This window comes from Boeremia exigua (genome assembly GCF_020726555.1).
Source record: "Boeremia exigua strain MPI-SDFR-AT-0100 chromosome Unknown C7974scaffold_4, whole genome shotgun sequence".
NCBI lineage: Eukaryota > Fungi > Ascomycota > Dothideomycetes > Pleosporales > Didymellaceae > Boeremia > Boeremia exigua.
The window spans coordinates 432,941-449,064 of record NW_025763521.1 but is presented as its reverse complement, the minus strand read 5'-3'; the positions used below and the strand labels follow the sequence as shown (position 1 = coordinate 449,064).

Here is a 16,124-nt window from a genome sequence, read left to right as displayed (position 1 = left end):
TCTAAAATTGGCTCAACGACGACTTCAGCAGTGTTACAGCGATGCACTTCGTTGTATCGGACCTTCGATCTTAGAAGTGACATAACCGGCAAGCCCACTTAAAGCTAGGTATTGTGAGATACATGCTACAGCTACGACTTGAACAACAGACTATAGATCAATTGCATGGATAAGATGTAACCAACACCTAGCACAAACGTAGCTGTTCGAAGTCTCATTTCCGACATTTGGTTCGAAAATGATACAATCGAGCATACGAATCCTATACGAGAGGCAAGACGTACGTGCCGGCAGATTAAGCCGAGAATGTATTCAATGTAGAGTTGTCCAATCATACTTGCATGCTCACTACGAAGAGAGTAGTGGTATGGCAGCAATACCTCTCACGATTTAGGGAAAATGGCGGAGGAGCGACCTCAACACAGAACATGCAGCTACCAAGGTGCTTAAAGCCGGAAATTGGTTAAGTAGTACCCATATTGTAGGTAAGAAAGTATTATGTAGAGCGTTTTCGCATCTTCCATACTATGGAATACTCAGCTCACATCCTCATTTCTCCGTTTAACCTGCAACGAGAGGGCAATGCTTCCTTCCCTACGACCGACATCATCAACATGTTCAATTTCTGCGATGAAGCTTGGTCTCCTGCTCTTGCGCTTCAGATTCAGTGTTCTTGGAAAGTTTTTTTTTTGGGCTGTGTTTGTACGATGAAGCGAAGGCAATCACCACATGGACGCGCTCCTTCCTCAAAGACCCCAGGGTTGTTTGCGTGACGCACCATAGCTGCTTCTGCCTGATCCAACCCACCCTCACTTCACCCGCCATCTGCGCAACCTTCAAACTCAGTGCACGCAGCCACCTGCTTTCAGTCAGTCGAGCACCGGTAACTTCACTCCAGCGTTGACTGTCTCTGTAGCCACATCTACAATCAACAACGACAGATCTTCACCGCGGTAGCATTCATGGGTTGGTGGGGTTACGGTCAGTGGTGCGACAGATAATTGCCTCACCAAGCTCACTGCCAAACAGGTCTCTTCGAGTCGGACAACGATGCCGATATCGTCAGTGAGCTAGGTCACGACCTCGGTCTTACTAAGCTTGAGGAGGAGATGCAGGCTGCTGCAAAAGCTGCAGGCAAGAGCGAAGAGGAAATCAACAGCATTTATCTCTCCATCTGCGGCGGCAGCTCTCACGCCGATGTCGTACGTGAGCACCTGGACTCTGGCGCCCTGACCGACCTCATCAAGGTCATGGAGACTAAGATGCTGTCCTTTCCAGATGGCAGCCAGGACCAATTGCTTGAATACATGTTCCGCGACCCATGCTACTGTTACGTTCTTCTCGGCGCCTGTGCGATGACCCTCGGCTGTCGCCTTCCAGAGCCCTATCTCGACATGCTCAGGGTCGTCTTTACTGAAGGTGGCCTCCTGCCAGATGCGCTCAAACAAATGCACAAGGCACTTTTCGGTCCAGGCGGATACAAGGACGGCGAGCCTTACGATTTCGAATCAAAGGGCCTCGTCGAAACTGCCAACGCTATTGGTGATGACTCTGACGAGGAGCCCGGCGGTCCCGGATGGAAGGGAATGAATGTGATGCCCCCAGGAGGCATATTCAACACAGGCAGGTCCACTAGTTCGATCACCATGAAGGAGCTGCGCAACAAGGTCCACAACCCGGATGTGTGTGCCGAGTGCTATGCTCGTCATGGAGAAGGCGGCACTGCGCTCCTCCTGTGTAGCAAATGCAAGGGCCGGAAGTACTGCTCTACTGGATGCCAGAGGGAGCACTGGAAGGTCCACAAGAAGATCTGTCGATCAGAGAAACTGGGCTTGTCGAGTCCCTAGGCTCAGTCCACAGCTCTTAGCCTGGGAGAATGGGGCCTGATGTTCAGAAGACTTCAGCAGTTTGTTCTCGTTCGTGGGAGATGTAGGACGTATCCGAGCTTCATTGCGGCTGTTCTAATTGTAGCGCTTCATACCGATGGGATCTTCTGCACGCTGATGGCGTTGTCATTACAGCTCTTATAATTTACAATGCGCGCAAGGACGCGTCTCGTGGTCCCGTGTGGGTGTATGTTTAGTATAAAATGCCATGGTCTTCTTCAGTAACTCTTTCGTGTCGCTTGATGGTTCTGTGGCGAGAACTCCAGTTGTGGTGGCATCCTTTTCCTACCGGACTAGCGCTGGCCGTCGCGTCAAGGCAAGGCTGTCGTCGCGAACGTGACAGTTGACGGACCCCCGCTCTCGTGCGCGTCTAATTATATTATTCGCATTCTCGATGTTCGGTTTAATTGTTTGCCATGGTTTTGCATCATTTTACGCGGTGTGGTGGTCGTGATGATTTTTTGAACATGTGTATGTTGGTTGTGAAATGCAGATTCGAACACTGGGTGCGAAGTGACTTTCAGCTCATGAAGTGTTAGCCACATTTTGTAATTTCAAGTAAAAGCATGTAAATCAACCAAATCAAACCCAGAACACACAAAGATATCATATGCGGATTCAAAATCACCCAAAAGACGAATGACGTGGGGATTATGACGGGCGCACTTCATGCCTCACGCACGACAGCCCGAGAAACGAACCAACATGGCCCCACACACAGCCGACAACCTGAACATCACAACACCAACAATACACACATGATTAAGGATGGATAGATAACGCTCATTATGCACTTGATCAACTACTCATACACCTCGAGATAACGCACTTCACGTATGCCAGTTGTCCAGATATTGACCGGCACCACCCACACTCATGTACAAAAGGGAACTACATTCTCTACGACCAAGCCACGTGTGCCACGCACCGCCTACAACAGCATTTTCCTGGGGTCCTCGATGTACTCCTTGATCTTGACGAGGAAGGTGACGGCCTCCCTGCCGTCGAGCAGCCTGTGGTCGTATGTGAGGGCGAGGTACATCATGGGCCTGATCTCGACCTTGCCGTTGATGGCGACGGGCTTGTCCTTGATGGCGTGCAGGCCGAGGACGGCGGTCTGGGGCAGGTTGATGATGGGGGTGCCCATCAGGGAGCCGAAGACGCCGCCGTTGGAGATGGTGAATGTGCCGCCGGCCATGTCCTCGATGGTGAGCTTGTTGTCGCGGGCCTTCTTGCCGAGTTCGGCGATGGCGGCTTCGATGCCGACCATGTCGAGGCTCTCGGCGTTGCGGACGACGGGGGTGACGAGACCCTTCTCGGTGGCAACGGCGACGGAGATGTCGACGTAGTCGCGGTAGACGATAGTGTCACCGCCCTTGGGGCCCTCGATGGACGCGTTGACGGCGGGAACGTCGCGCATGGCAAGGATGCAGGCGCGCGAGAAGGCGGACATGAAGCCAAGCTTGACGCCCTTGTTCTTGAGGATCTCATCCTTGTACAGCTTGCGGAACTCCATGATAGAGGACATGTCGACCTCGTTGAAGGTGGTGAGCGAGGCGGCGGTGTTCTGGGACTGCTTTAGGCGCTCGGCGATACGGAGACGCATGCGGTTCATCTTGACCTGCGCGGATTGTTAGTGGGAGCTTTGCTAGGTTTCGCAATCAACGTACGCGGTTCTCTCCACGGCTGCCGGGTTGCTTGGCCTCCTCGGGCGCGGGCTTCGAGTCCTTCTTGGCTGCGGGCTTGGGTGGCTGAGGCTTCGACTCCTGCTTGGGAGGCTCGGGTTTCGACTCCTCCTTCTTGGGCTCAGGCTGCTTCTGCTCCTGCGACTTGGACTGCTCCTGCTCGCCAGAGGGTTGCGACGCGGTCTCCTTATCACTGGAAGCAGGCTCCTTGGGCTCCTCCTTAGCCTTCTCTCCACCAGACGGCGCCTCGCCGCCAATCTCGAGCTTGACAACATCCTGACCAACGGTGACAGTGTCCTCCTCGTTGACAAGGAACTCCTTGATGGTACCAGCCTGGGGCGCGTTCAGGGAAACGTCGATCTTGTCGGTCTCGATGGTCGCAATCTCCTCGTCCTGCTCAACGTAGTCGCCAACCTCTGCATGCTATCAGTACATGTGTGGACGTTCTGCAGCGGTGTTCCTCACGTTTCGACCACTGCTTCAGTGTACCCTCAGTAATGGACTCGGCCATCTCAGGAACCTTGACGGTGGTGACATCGGCTGCAGCGGTGTTAGCAGTGAAGCTGTGTTGTGTATCATCGCAACGGACCATAGCTTCTTGTCTGGTCCAGGGTCCAGAGGCGTTGTGTCGCGAACTGTCCAGGTCGTCTAGTGTCGGGTTAGCCATGCTTCCAGGCCAGCCAATGGCACTGCGCACCTTGAAACCCGGCTGAGAAGGCCAGACGAGGTCGCCTTTGTGACGGCAGAGTAGCTGCGTGCCGAGGGAGCCCGGACGGCAGAACGAGCACCTGCGCGCAGGGCTGAGGAGCGCAATGCGCTGGGCAGGCGACGGAGACACTGTTGACTCGACATGACGGGCGACGGCGGGAGACCACGAGCAATGAAAACCAAATGGGATGCGCAAAAGCCGCAAAAGGAGGTGAGGAAGATGTGTTGTGAGGGAATTGCTGAAGCTGCAACAGGGCACAGTTCTGACGTCTCGGATCGTCCAGTCGGAAGAATGGGCCCTCCAGCTAGCCGTAATGCCAAGGCTGCACCTCAGTTGCACAGCTCCCACAGCACGCCGACGACAACGAGGCATTGCGGCCACACATCACACAAATCCCTTCCGCCACGCACACGACTGGAAGGGCCGCCGTCGCCATGAGCAACAAGATACAAGTCCTGTACGCCGCCGCCCTGCGCCGCCCGCCGCCCGCAGAAACTGACACCCCCCCAGGCGCCTGTACAGGCGGTCGCTGAAGCTCGCGCTCGACTGGAGCGTCCACCGATACCTCTGGCGCGGCCAGGCGGTGTACCTGCGCGGTCTCTTCGAGGCGAACCGCAATGTCACAGAGCCGCGACAGCAGAGGGTGCGTAGCCGGACCACACGCCGCCAAGAGCCACAACGACACGCCAGAACTGCGCTGATAGCTGCGAACAGGCACTGATTACCGAGACGGAGGCTCTGCTTGAGAAGTGGAAGCACCCCGATCCATACCGCCCACCCACGGCCCCAGGAGGTGCGTTGCTATCTCCCGGATATATATCCGCCACGGCCGCGGAAACGGCAATGCTAACATGTGTACAGGCTCAAAGTACGAGCGCAACCTGCCCGTTCCGATCCTGGATGGTGAGTGCTGTTCTCATCTGTATGACTAATGATGCGTTGCTAATTGGGTGCAGCTCCACCGAAATGGATGAACCCGTAGGCGTGGGGATGGATGACTGGAGAAGAAGCATGCGTAGCTTTGTAGGTATATATCACACACATTGACGCGAAGCGCAGGAGCGCAAAGACGCCCAGAGACAATCAATCTTCTATGTTCAACGTCGTGGCCTGCTTGTGGTGCCGTGATGCTCTGTCCTACATATGCCCGTGCAATGTCAGATCTGTGTAATGCTGTATGTTCTGGATGGAACCGTTCATGCAAATCGCACTATTTTCAAGTAACACAAGTTTGATCTCTCGACTGTGGGTTATGTAGCACATTGCGTTGACGCCGTTTTGACCACTTTGGACTTGAAGTTCGCGAATTATGCACCGCTTACGAAGTTGAGACTTGAGGCTCGCCGCCTGCAGCTTGCCGCCGCATGACCAACCAACGCCAAACTTCGGCTTTGCGCAATCACTCGTGGCAAACATCGCTCGCAACTTTCGCAAACTGTCGCCAAATTGTGCGACATATCGCGAGTCCAGAAATGACGCGTTGCATGGATGTAGCCGTGAAAGTGGGAATGACGGCTGCAGTGCAAAGGTGGCTGCATTGCGAACGTGGATTGCGCACACCAGTAGTCGACAGACAATGTTGGTGATCCAGATGCAAAACCCAAAGCCGAAAGAAGTCACAATCAAAGCGAGGAAGTGAAGTGATATAGCTCGATTCAGCTCATGAGCATCTGGCCAAAATGCGACCAGCTAATATACAGCTCTGGTATAACCCCGTGAAAAGCCGTGAACCCAAACCCAGTCAGACTCCCATTATCATTGCAGATGAAAAGACCCATGAAGAAACACCGATGAAGCAAGAACTCAAACGCAAGACGCGCTTACAGCTCCTGAGAAGGACCCTTGCCAGGCTTGGCTGTCTTCTTGGGCAGGAGGTCTGGATTGCATTAGCATTGGAAGCGGATGAGGCTGGAAAAGACGTACTCTGGTGAATGTTGGGGAGGACACCACCCTGAGCGATGGTGACGTGTCCGAGCAGCTTGTTCAACTCCTCATCGTTCCTGATGGCGAGCTGGAGATGACGGGGGATGATACGGGTCTTCTTGTTGTCACGGGCAGCGTTACCGGCCAACTCGAGAATCTCAGCAGCTAGGTACTCGAGAACGGCGGCGAGGTAGACGGGAGCACCGGCACCGACACGCTGAGCGTAGTTGCCCTTGCGGAGCAGACGGTGGACACGACCGACAGGGAAGGCGAGACCAGCCTTGGAAGAACGACTGCGCAATGTCAGACAATAGTCAAAGAAGCTCAATGAAGCTTGCACATGGTGCTGGAGGTGGATTTGGATCGAAAAGACGCGTCAAGTAGATACAAGACGCGTCAAAGACTCCAAAACCACATGTTGAAGATGCAAAAATGCAAAGTCAAAACACCAGAGATGGCGCGCAAAGGGCAAAAGGCGCACTTACGACTGGGCGTTGGACTTGGTGCCGCTGGCCTTGCCTCCGGATTTGCCGCCAGTCATTTTGAAAGATTTGGAGTTGGGTGGTAAAGGTGGGAAAAAGGAGCTGGGAGCTGAAGATGGGCTGGGAGCGTGTGGTGGGCGTGGAGTGTCGAGACGATGGATTGCTTGCTGCTGGTGGGGGGCGGCGACGACTTATAAGGACGGCGCGGGCGTGTTGTGGTGCGCGAGATCAACTGGCGGGCTAGCGCGACTGGAGCTCTGGCAGCGTCGCAACTTGGGGCGCGCCTGCCTGTTGCGCAAGATCACACTCGCCTCGCTTAGCCAGCCACTCACACGCCGCTGCGCCCGCCCCTCCATGACCGCTTTCGATCAGCAGCAGCTCTGCGCGCACGGGCCCGCCGGGCGCTGCTGGATCACAACACGCAGCGCGCTCGCCATAAGTAGCGCGTCCCCGCCCGACAGCGACCTTTCTCCCTCCATCTCGACTCCCACCCACGCACTCACCGTCTTCATCGCAGCCCAGCTCTACCAGCTTTATCCACCACCTTTTTCAACCCACACACTTACCAACACTCAAAATGCCCCCCAAGGCCCAGAAGACTCCCACCACCGGCGGCAAGGCCCCGGCTGGCAAGGCTCCCGCTGAGAAGAAGGAGGCTGGCAAGAAGACTGCCGCTCCCTCCGGCGACAAGAAGAAGCGCACCAAGACCAGGAAGGAGACCTACTCCTCCTACATCTACAAGGGTAAGTTTGAGCTCCAGCGCCTCGAGGCGCGTCATTTGCACGCGTCTTCCGTCGCCTCCGTTGTCTGGTTGCATCCTCGGGTTGCAATCGCATCGTCCTGTTTCATCGAGCAGAGTTTTCTGACGCGTCCCAGTCCTCAAGCAGGTCCACCCCGACACTGGTATCTCCAACCGCGCCATGTCCATCCTGAACTCGTTCGTCAACGACATCTTCGAGCGCGTCGCCACCGAGGCCTCCAAGCTTGCTGCCTACAACAAGAAGTCCACCATCTCCTCGCGTGAGATCCAGACCTCGTACGTTCATTCTATCTTCGGCTTTCAATCGCATTTGCTAACCCCATTCGCAGAGTACGACTGATCCTCCCCGGTGAGCTTGCTAAGCACGCCGTGTCTGAGGGTACCAAGGCCGTCACCAAGTACTCCTCTTCTGCCAAATAGAGTTCTTGTTCATGACGATTTGCTTCTTTGGGTTTCTTTTGCTTGTCTTTCGACAAGGTGGTTACGGGGTGACGGTGTTCATGGGTCATTTTCTAATGTGATCATGGGTCGGTTTGCTTGTCCATGCGTCATCGTGTCATGATGGTATGACACGATCCATCTGGGGTCTGTACATTATACCAAACGCAGACGGGAACGAATCAATTTTTCCAACATTCAAACTTCATCTTCAATCATCTTCGATTCCTGTCTTCAACTTTGGGTTTTGGTTTTGGACTTCAATGTCTGTTCAAAGTAGAGGTCTGCCACATACTGACACACATTTTGACCTTCAAAAGCTGGACATGATTCGCGCGCCAGGCGCGTCGCGTGTAGCACGACAAACGCGTCAGTGCACCAAACCCCAGTCATCCGAAGAAGGCGCAGATCAACGACCAACGCGTCAACTTGTCGAGTCCCGAATGTGCGCGTTCCAACTCTGGGAGATCTTTGAAAGGCCTTGAAAGTTTGAGTTTTGAGGGATTTTACACTTGCGCAATTCCAACGGCAGGACAACGCTCTGAACGAGTCGTGCAAAACCGAGGGAATCGACAGGATAGCCCCGCAGCTACCACGAAATGATGACATGGACATGTTGAGATTCTTGGGACTGTGACGTCTTTGGCATGTGCGATTTCCACGGTACGATTCGAGGCAGGTGCGGTGCTCGTAGGACTGAAGGGGCATGACATGAACCACGCTCAAAACCAATACCACAAATGAAATCCAATTATTGCATTCAACCCCGAGCTATGTATGTGCAGACAGCAGCGCGAAGCCGACACATGTGAATGCGCATCTACCCGACGCCCCAAACGCCAAAAGATGCATCCTTACCCAGCCAGCCCCGTGCCACATATCACTGATCACTGCAGCCCGTCCTCGTCCCAGCTCTCGACCTCGTCGACGGCGCCCGCCCTCTCCTGGCCCCGCGGCGCCGGCTCGTGCTCCTGCACATGCACCACGCACTTGCCCTGCACGCTGCGCACGCCCTCCTTCCACGCCGCGTAGTCGGCCGCGTCGGTGACCAGGAACGCGAGCAGCATCGACGGATCCATCTCGCGGATCTGCAGGCGGCGGATGCGGCGCGTGTGGCAGGTGGCGATGTCGGGGGGCGTGTAGGAGGGGTCTGGGGTGGGGACGATGGTGGTTTGGGAGTCGGTGATTGTGGATTCGGAGGCTGTGAGGGGCGCGGTGGTGGTGGTGGTGGTGGCGGGAGGGGAGGGGGAGGCGGTGTCTGGGGGGGAGTGGTAGGGCAGGAGGGGCCGGGTGCTGTGCGGGTCGAGGTAGAAGAAGGTGGTGCCTTGGGTGCCGACGAAGTAGTGGGATGCTGAGGGGCGGCCGCTGGGTGTTTGGTTAGTCTGGGGGTGTGAGAGGCAGGAGTGGTGGTGGCTGCTTACCCGGCAATGCCGATGCTCTGCTTCATCTGCAGAGCAGCCTGCAGCGCCTCCCAGTAGACGGGCGTGATCTTGTCGATGCCTAGTCTGGTGCCCACGAGGATGAGTGTAGGCTGCCAGTTTCCGTCGTCGTCGACGGCGATCTGCTTCAGCTTGTCCTCGTACACGTCTGCGCCATCGCCCGACACATAGACCTTGAGCCCGGCTTCCTTGTGCTTGTTCGCCAGGTCCTGTATGCACCGCGCTGCTGCCGATGGCCCAAACCACTCGCCTGGGTACTTGCCGCACACGGCTGCGCCATGCTCAACGAAACGGTGTATGGAGAAGGGCGCTCGTGCGTCGTCGGCGAAGAGCGACAGTATAGCGCAATGTGCCGGGTCTGCTGTGTGTTCCTGCCACCTCCAGTCGCGCCCCAGCCGCAGCGTCTGCAGCGCGTTGGCCAGAATGCACTGCCCGCTGCGGATCATGCAGCCGAAGCCCGTATCCGAGGTGAAGCCTGGCGAGGCGAGGTTCTGCATGCGCACGCGGAAGCTCATGGAGGCTGTTGCTTTGGGGTCCTGGCTCTTCTGGATGGCGGCGAAGCCCGAGCGGTAGGTCATCCATATGCGCGATTCGAAGTCGTCCAGGAAGGCAGATGGCCAGCCGCCATACTGGGCCGGGTCCTGCCCGTTGGGGGCCTCTTTGCGGTCGGTCTCGTCGACGCTGGTTCTTATCCAGCTCTCGTCTTCGCCGCGCTCGTTCTGTGCGGGCTCGGTGGTGGAGCGCGTGGTCGAGGGCGTGTCGCTAGGCGGCGACCTGAGCGGCGGCTTGGGATCGTAGCGCTCGCCGAGCAGCCATATGGGGTCTTTGGAGTCGTTGGTCGGGAGGGGGTCGTAGAAGGTGCGCACGAGGTTGCGGCCGACGCGCTCGAAGTCGTTCATGTTGGCGTCGAGGTGGAGCGGCTATTGCAGGCGGCGGTGGAGGCGGAGGCGTTCGGGGGTGCGGCGTCCCGGAGGTGTCACATCCAGACACGGTGCCTGACTCCCGATCTAGAGGGCGATAGGACTAGGTGGGTACGTTGCAAAGGATACAGCAAATGCTGCGTGGCTATCAAGGGCGGAGGTGCAACGGGCGGGAAGCTTCCCCAGCTCGAGCCCCGGTCATGCTGCCTGGCCGCCGTGGTGGGGGAGGGGCGTGCAGCTGCCCGGGTCACTCGCTGCACGGCACGACTGTCAAACGCCGTCCAGCGTTTGACGCTCTGTCGCATGCAAACAGGCTCCCGGCCAGCTTCATTGCTGCTGAGCCTGCCCCAAGCCGTGCCCGCGAGTGCGCAAGCTGCGATGCCTTCGCCGACCGGCAGCGACCAGCTTGCGCACGAGCGATACGCGCCGATAAGCTAACTAGCCCCGCCGCCACTAGGAAGTCATCATCATCGTTAATTGCAGCGCGTACCTGAGCATTCGCCGCCCCGACACTTGACCTTCATTTTTCCCGTGCCACTGCGCGCCCCCGCACACCACCGCCGCCATGGCTAAGAAGAAGGGCAAGAACAAGGGCAAGGCCTCTGCAAAGACCACACCCAAGCACACGCCCAAGAAGAGCACGCCGCACCGCACGCCTTCCAAGTTCCAGCCGTGGCCCGATGAGCAAGGTACGCTTTTTTACCCTGCGCCCGCGTCAAACGCAGCTTGCTGACTTTTCCAGCCGCAAAGCCCAAGTACTCCCTCGCCGACGAAGCACGCTTTGTCGCCGGCCACCGCAAGAATGCCTTCGAGGCCGGTAAGAGGCTGCGGGACATGCCCGTGCAGTTTGTCAGCGCCGGCCTGCTGGTAGGCACCATCAAGGAGCGCGAGGACGTGTCTGCGCAGGAGTCTGATTCCGAGTCAGACAGCGAGTCTATCGCGCCTTCCACATCTTCGTCCAGTTCGCCACCCGACAACACCAGAGCTATGGCTCAGATGGCGATTCGCAGCCCCTCGCCGGCTCTTTCCGAGTCATCGAGTGGCTCCAGCGACAAGGTAGTCTTCCAGGGGCGTGGCAGTGCCTCGGCGCCACTGTCCACTGCGGCGTCAAGAGTGGAGAGCCCTCTCCCACAGGCAGTCGCCGACACCGTGAACAACGTGGTCGAGGCAGCCAGTGCAAAGGCAGAGGCAGTCGCCACACAAGTCGCTGAGTCCGCCTCAGTTCCTGTTGAAAATGTTCACGTCCGGCCAAAGGTCAAGGTGAATATCCGCGTTAAAGGTACGGTCGCGTTGACATGGGCGTTTGACCAGCTCGCTAACCCTCAGCAGAACAACAGACCACTCGCAGTTCTGCTCCTAAGCCCGTCGATGCCGACTCCGACTCCGACACCGACTCGAGCACTGATATCGTAACCGACGATGCATTCGCAAAGCGACGGGGAGGCAAAGAATCATGGGAGGGCACCACAACGCCCTGGGTGTCTAGGTCAAAACCCGGCATAGGATGGTTACCTGTACAGGATCGTCCAGACATGAGCGCCTTCCTTGATGTTAACGTCAATCCTCGCGATGCAGCTATGGATGACTACATGCAAAACGTCGAGGAGTTCGGTCTCACCGGTGACATGGTGTCCGCTTCCGGGTTTGCACGGCGCGAGATGGATCTCGATGCTGGCAGTCACAACGACTGGGAGTCGGCATCAGGCAGTCAGGCGGGCGACGAAGAAGTTCAGGTTGACAGCTGGGATTCTGACATGCTCCAAGATTTTGAGGGTGTTAGTACCTCTTCCGAGCCTATGGAGACTGTCGTTCGAATTCTCTCAAAGCGAAATCGCACGAGCGGTGTGCAGTACCTGTGCGTCTACGAGGGCGCGGTGGTGGATGAAGCTCTTTGGCTGCCGGGAGGCTTTCTTCAGAGTTCTGCCGAAAAGGACCTGATCCAAGCTTTTGAGGAAGACTTCCTGCTCCGTAAGAAGAAGGCTGAGATCGGCGACAGCAGTTCAAGCGACTCGGAGCGGGGCGAAGACGACGACGATGATGACGACGACGAAGACGATTCTAATGACAACGAGCAACTCGACGACGAGACCATCGCCCGGGTTTTGCAGAAACAAGAAGAGCTGGGTCTAGGGGCAGACGAGCTGATGCTCTATGCAGCCGACGACTATTTCCGTGAGCCTTCTACGGCAGAAGACTTCATTTCCTTCAACGTCGGTCGATCAAATCGAAAGCAGAAGCGTGGTGGTCGAAGGAATCGCGAGCCGAATTTCCCTTCAGCATCCGCCATGGCAGATGTGCTCGACATGGATCCCTACAACGGCTTCGATATCATGGACACTGAGCGCCCGTCGCTTAAACCTAAGAAGAAGGGTCGACGCGGCCAGATGCCCATTGAGTTCCTCGATGATTCTGATCTCAACGAGCAAATGCAGAACGCTTGGGAGAACGATCGCCAGAAGAAGCGTTTGAAGAAGGCCGAACGGGAAGAACTACGACAGCAGGGCCTCCTCGGTAGGAAGGGCAAGGCACCTGATCTGAAGGTGAAATACAAGGATGGGATGACAATGGAGGATGTCGTTGAGGAGATACGCGAGTTCCTGGTTGGCGACAGGGACCACATCTCACTGCCGCCAATGGACGCTTTTCGACGCGCAGTCATTCACCAGGCTGCGGATCACTTCAAGCTCACGTCACGCTCGCGCGGTGATGGCTTTGATAGGTTCACTGTTCTCACTAAGACGACGCGAACTCGAACGTACACTGACGATGAGTTCGACAACGCTATGCTCCACAAAGGCCTGGTGCACCGCCTCTCTGGACCAATGTTCTCAAAGAAGGGCGACCGACCTCGCAAGTCTGCCACCGTCCGGTTCGGAGGGGCGCGTGGCAAACAGTCGACTGGGTATCGCGATGGCGAGACTGTCGGTGCTAACGCGCCTGAGCTCGGCCAGGAGAACAAGGGCTATAATTTGTTGTCCAAGATGGGCTGGAAGCAGGGTATGGCGCTCGGTGCTGTGGACAACAAGGGCATTCTGCAGCCCATCCCTCACACGGTGAAGATGACCAAGGCGGGTTTGCAGTGAGCTCCCTGCTTTCGTTCTTGTCATCTCTTCGCGTGGTTTTAACGCTACATCTGTACGCGTGCGCAGCGTTCGGTTGATTTCGCATCCCGACGGTGTTATTTGTACGATTATCTGGTGTCGTAAGGCGCAGGCATGGCATATCAACCAGCATGGTTCTGGTCTCGGGATTGTTAGGCACTTGATGGCGTTTGATAGATCCTTTTCGCAAAGCATAGGCTTCGTGCTCATGGCGCAACGGTCGGTTCTACTCATAGCATGCGCGTTAGGCGCGATGCAGCCTTTTGCTGCTCATAAATAGTATATGATAGCCCCAATCATAAGTTGAGCTACTATTACATGTTGAGTTTTCTGTTCTTGTGAGGACTTGTAGTGGTGATTGCTATCTACTGCTAGCCCTTCACGATGGTCACACTGTTCGCACAGCTTCGTCAGTACTAGTCGGATACACGTAAAATTCTTGTAAATCCTTCTCTGATACAATATCAACTTGTGTACTCGATTTCACGTTGATAGAGGACATGGTTGGCGTGCTGTGTTTTTTTGATTCGACTCATGTTCTCTGATTTGGGTCAAACCCCATATGGCATTCTCCCACATTCTGGGGCAAGTTGCTTCCACCACAAAACCTACTCTACCACCAGACTCATCTCACACTGAACTAGATACCATAGAGACCACTACTCAAGCTTCACGAGAGCTAGAAATATAAAATGTGTTGTGAGGTGTGCACCTCAGCGAGAACCTTAATAATCGAGATGCCGAACAAGAGCCGAGCGCGACGCGTGCCAGCAACCAGGATGCCGAGCACGACATGTTCGCATCGAATAACGTGACGATGCTGATATAAATACAAAAGATAGCTAGTGTCCCTTTATACAAACTGATAGAGTCTCTCTCTTCGCGTACAGACAGACATTAGGTAGCTACGTGCTGCTCCACCGCCCGCCTTCGACTCACCCTGCTACGCGTCGGACACTCACGTCACCACCGCAGCGTCACTGACACGGACACCATGGAAGACTACGCAAGATAAGGAAACCAGGATGGTACTGTGGGTTCTCAGGACTTACTTGAAGGGCGGTCTGATCGAACATGCAAGTGGAGTGAGAACGCGTGTCAAGTGCAGACACAGATATGCGTCAACTAGTCTGCAACACCGTCAATGGGACGCCGACGACGAAGACAAAAGCGTTGGACGCGTCCTCTCATCAAACGTGGCGATCGACTCGTCAACATGCGCGCCTGAGCGCCTGACTCTGATTCTCGACAGGAGCAGCAGGGATCTAGCTCGAGTCGCTTGATACCCACATTTCGATCTTATTCAGTGGACTTGTTTGACACACGTCAGTTCAATGCCGGCGCTGATCGTAGTGTTTGTCCTCGCTCATCAATCTGCGTCTGAAACCGGGGTCTGCTAATTGAGATCCACACCAGGACGCTCCAGCTGCGAATGCATCTACGCAGCCTGCCAGGGTGCACGTATGACCGACATGAAGATGTCCACGCGGTCACACAAATTGGGGGAAGGAGAGATGAGATGGGGGAATAGAGAGAGATCCACCACCTCTGCCCTTCGGACTGGAATATAGCGACCCTGCATCTCAATACTACCAAGTCTAAACATTGTTCACTTTGGTTCTCACTTGGTCTCTTTCGTATCATACAGTATCTTCCAACTGAACCTGGCAGCATGGCGAACCAACCATATACTCCCAAACCTGTAACCGACATATTCACAGCAGACACGGATATAGACCGCAGACAATGCAAACGAGAAGTCCCAATGCGCGTTCTCGCCCTAGGCCTAGGCAGAACAGGCACCGCATGTACGACACTCACATCTCTACATATGGATAGTTTGCTGATCCGAAACAGCCCTCCGCTCCGCACTCCAGGAGCTCGGCTTCACAGACACATACCACATGATGTCTGCCAGCGTAGAAAACCCGCCTGACTGCCTGATGTGGCAGGACGCCTTCGCCGCCAAATTCGACGGCGAGGGCGAATTCGGCAGAGAGCAGTGGGACCAGCTCCTCGGCCACTGCCAGGCCGTGTGCGACTGGCCCGCCGTCGCCTTCGCGAAAGAACTCATCGAAGCGTACCCCGAAGCCAAAGTCCTGATTACCACCCGCGACGTTGATTCCTGGCACGCGTAAGTTCCCCTCCTCTCCCCTGAAGCCACACATCCCAGATCTGATATCAACCAGCTCAACGCTCAAAACCGTCGACTGGCGCGCCAACGACCTCGAGCTCAAGTTCGTCGCGCAGTGGGACTGGGGCGCGGGGCTGTACCAGCCCATGCTGCACAAGTTCTGGACGACGTTTTTCAAGGGCGATTTCCGCACGTACGGCAAGCAGGTCTTCACCGACTACTACGCCGAGCTGCGGACTCTCGTGCCCCCGGAGAACCTGCTCGAGTACAAGATGGGCCAGGGCTGGGCGCCGCTGTGCGAGTTCTTGGACGTGCCGGTGCCGAAGGGGAAGAAGTTTCCGCATGTTAATGATACGGATGGGTTTGTGGATAGGTGTAAGGCGCGGAATAGGGCGCAGTTGGGGAATGTGCTGTTCAGGGGGTTTGTCATGGGGGGTGGGTTGGTGGCGGCGGTGTTGAGTGCGAGTGTGACGGTGCATAGGTTGGGTCTGGGGGGGAGGCTGCCGTCGCTGATGGGGTTTTTGCGCGCGTGATTTCTTGCAGAGCTGTGGTCTGTATGGTGTTTTAGCGTTTTGTATATACATCTTTTATGTTCGAGACAACGAGTTTTGGTTCATCATGATTTTCTTGGCTGCTGCCCTCGTGCC

At 56.0% G+C, this 16,124-nt stretch overlaps 8 protein-coding genes across 8 annotated transcripts; 5 read left to right on the top strand and 3 right to left on the bottom strand.

Moving 5' to 3' along the window:
• Nucleotides 1-740: 740 nt before the first annotated feature.
• Nucleotides 741-2,054, top strand: C7974DRAFT_143159 (uncharacterized protein). Its single transcript, XM_046135640.1, has 3 exons — nucleotides 741-868; nucleotides 917-981; nucleotides 1,030-2,054. The coding sequence occupies exons 2-3, from the start codon at nucleotides 963-965 to the stop codon at nucleotides 1,845-1,847; spliced, it is 837 nt and encodes a 278-aa protein (XP_045998755.1). The 5' UTR covers nucleotides 741-868; nucleotides 917-962; the 3' UTR covers nucleotides 1,848-2,054.
• A 601-nt stretch (nucleotides 2,055-2,655) lies between these two features.
• C7974DRAFT_389700 (dihydrolipoyllysine-residue succinyltransferase) lies at nucleotides 2,656-4,528 on the bottom strand. The gene is made up of 5 exons (XM_046141390.1): nucleotides 4,269-4,528; nucleotides 4,161-4,219; nucleotides 4,037-4,111; nucleotides 3,557-3,987; nucleotides 2,656-3,507 (listed from the first exon to the last, which is right to left on the bottom strand). Exons 1-5 carry the CDS (start codon nucleotides 4,421-4,423, stop codon nucleotides 2,818-2,820), a joined length of 1,410 nt encoding a protein of 469 aa, XP_045998754.1. The 5' UTR covers nucleotides 4,424-4,528; the 3' UTR covers nucleotides 2,656-2,817.
• A 97-nt stretch (nucleotides 4,529-4,625) lies between these two features.
• On the top strand, nucleotides 4,626-5,448 carry C7974DRAFT_389698 (uncharacterized protein). The gene is made up of 5 exons (XM_046141389.1): nucleotides 4,626-4,737; nucleotides 4,791-4,923; nucleotides 4,995-5,073; nucleotides 5,142-5,183; nucleotides 5,237-5,448. Exons 1-5 carry the CDS (start codon nucleotides 4,715-4,717, stop codon nucleotides 5,260-5,262), a joined length of 303 nt encoding a protein of 100 aa, XP_045998753.1. The 5' UTR covers nucleotides 4,626-4,714; the 3' UTR covers nucleotides 5,263-5,448.
• Nucleotides 5,449-5,916: 468 nt separating this feature from the next.
• Nucleotides 5,917-6,942, bottom strand: C7974DRAFT_389693 (histone H2A). The gene is made up of 3 exons (XM_046141388.1): nucleotides 6,689-6,942; nucleotides 6,204-6,496; nucleotides 5,917-6,156 (listed from the first exon to the last, which is right to left on the bottom strand). Exons 1-3 carry the CDS (start codon nucleotides 6,742-6,744, stop codon nucleotides 6,101-6,103), a joined length of 405 nt encoding a protein of 134 aa, XP_045998752.1. The 5' UTR covers nucleotides 6,745-6,942; the 3' UTR covers nucleotides 5,917-6,100.
• Nucleotides 6,943-7,262: 320 nt separating this feature from the next.
• C7974DRAFT_308427 (histone-fold-containing protein) lies at nucleotides 7,263-7,865 on the top strand (the record flags this gene model as incomplete). The annotated part of the gene is made up of 3 exons (XM_046138169.1): nucleotides 7,263-7,428; nucleotides 7,562-7,721; nucleotides 7,775-7,865. The coding sequence occupies 3 exons, from the start codon at nucleotides 7,263-7,265 to the stop codon at nucleotides 7,863-7,865; spliced, it is 417 nt and encodes a 138-aa protein (XP_045998751.1).
• Nucleotides 7,866-8,630: 765 nt separating this feature from the next.
• On the bottom strand, nucleotides 8,631-10,484 carry C7974DRAFT_355119 (putative cysteine protease ATG4). The gene is made up of 2 exons (XM_046139564.1): nucleotides 9,305-10,484; nucleotides 8,631-9,248 (listed from the first exon to the last, which is right to left on the bottom strand). Exons 1-2 carry the CDS (start codon nucleotides 10,219-10,221, stop codon nucleotides 8,771-8,773), a joined length of 1,395 nt encoding a protein of 464 aa, XP_045998750.1. The 5' UTR covers nucleotides 10,222-10,484; the 3' UTR covers nucleotides 8,631-8,770.
• A 249-nt stretch (nucleotides 10,485-10,733) lies between these two features.
• C7974DRAFT_331861 (uncharacterized protein) lies at nucleotides 10,734-13,659 on the top strand. Its single transcript, XM_046139103.1, has 3 exons — nucleotides 10,734-10,931; nucleotides 10,985-11,521; nucleotides 11,572-13,659. Exons 1-3 carry the CDS (start codon nucleotides 10,808-10,810, stop codon nucleotides 13,323-13,325), a joined length of 2,415 nt encoding a protein of 804 aa, XP_045998749.1. The 5' UTR covers nucleotides 10,734-10,807; the 3' UTR covers nucleotides 13,326-13,659.
• Nucleotides 13,660-14,821: 1,162 nt separating this feature from the next.
• On the top strand, nucleotides 14,822-16,026 carry C7974DRAFT_143018 (uncharacterized protein). The gene is made up of 3 exons (XM_046135637.1): nucleotides 14,822-15,151; nucleotides 15,201-15,477; nucleotides 15,533-16,026. Exons 1-3 carry the CDS (start codon nucleotides 15,016-15,018, stop codon nucleotides 16,008-16,010), a joined length of 891 nt encoding a protein of 296 aa, XP_045998748.1. The 5' UTR covers nucleotides 14,822-15,015; the 3' UTR covers nucleotides 16,011-16,026.
• The last annotated feature ends 98 nt before the right edge of the window (nucleotides 16,027-16,124 follow it).

Bases quoted from the DNA above. Each gene is read 5' to 3' on its own strand.
- C7974DRAFT_143018 (XM_046135637.1), top strand. From the start codon at position 15,016: ATGGCGAACCAACCATATACTCCCAAACCTGTAACCGACATATTCACA. The intron at 15,152-15,200 runs GTACGACACTCA...GATCCGAAACAG, and splicing joins AGGCAGAACAGGCACCGCAT to CCCTCCGCTCCGCACTCCAG. The intron at 15,478-15,532 runs GTAAGTTCCCCT...GATATCAACCAG, and splicing joins GACGTTGATTCCTGGCACGC to CTCAACGCTCAAAACCGTCG.
- C7974DRAFT_331861 (XM_046139103.1), top strand. From the start codon at position 10,808: ATGGCTAAGAAGAAGGGCAAGAACAAGGGCAAGGCCTCTGCAAAGACC. The intron at 10,932-10,984 runs GTACGCTTTTTT...TGACTTTTCCAG, and splicing joins GCCGTGGCCCGATGAGCAAG to CCGCAAAGCCCAAGTACTCC. The intron at 11,522-11,571 runs GTACGGTCGCGT...AACCCTCAGCAG, and splicing joins GGTGAATATCCGCGTTAAAG to AACAACAGACCACTCGCAGT.
- C7974DRAFT_389700 (XM_046141390.1), bottom strand. From the start codon at position 4,423: ATGTCGAGTCAACAGTGTCTCCGTCGCCTGCCCAGCGCATTGCGCTCC. The intron at 4,112-4,160 runs GTCCGTTGCGAT...ACACCGCTGCAG, and splicing joins GGACCAGACAAGAAGCTATG to CCGATGTCACCACCGTCAAG. The intron at 3,508-3,556 runs GTACGTTGATTG...CAATCCGCGCAG, and splicing joins GCAGCCGTGGAGAGAACCGC to GTCAAGATGAACCGCATGCG.
- C7974DRAFT_389698 (XM_046141389.1), top strand. From the start codon at position 4,715: ATGAGCAACAAGATACAAGTCCT. The intron at 4,738-4,790 runs GTACGCCGCCGC...ACACCCCCCCAG, and splicing joins AGCAACAAGATACAAGTCCT to GCGCCTGTACAGGCGGTCGC. The intron at 5,184-5,236 runs GTGAGTGCTGTT...AATTGGGTGCAG, and splicing joins GCCCGTTCCGATCCTGGATG to CTCCACCGAAATGGATGAAC.
- C7974DRAFT_355119 (XM_046139564.1), bottom strand. From the start codon at position 10,221: ATGAACGACTTCGAGCGCGTCGGCCGCAACCTCGTGCGCACCTTCTAC. The intron at 9,249-9,304 runs GTAAGCAGCCAC...CCAAACACCCAG, and splicing joins CAGAGCATCGGCATTGCCGG to CGGCCGCCCCTCAGCATCCC.
- C7974DRAFT_389693 (XM_046141388.1), bottom strand. From the start codon at position 6,744: ATGACTGGCGGCAAATCCGGAGGCAAGGCCAGCGGCACCAAGTCCAAC. The intron at 6,497-6,688 runs GTAAGTGCGCCT...GACATTGCGCAG, and splicing joins ACCAAGTCCAACGCCCAGTC to TCGTTCTTCCAAGGCTGGTC. The intron at 6,157-6,203 runs GTACGTCTTTTC...AATGCAATCCAG, and splicing joins CCTCCCCAACATTCACCAGA to ACCTCCTGCCCAAGAAGACA.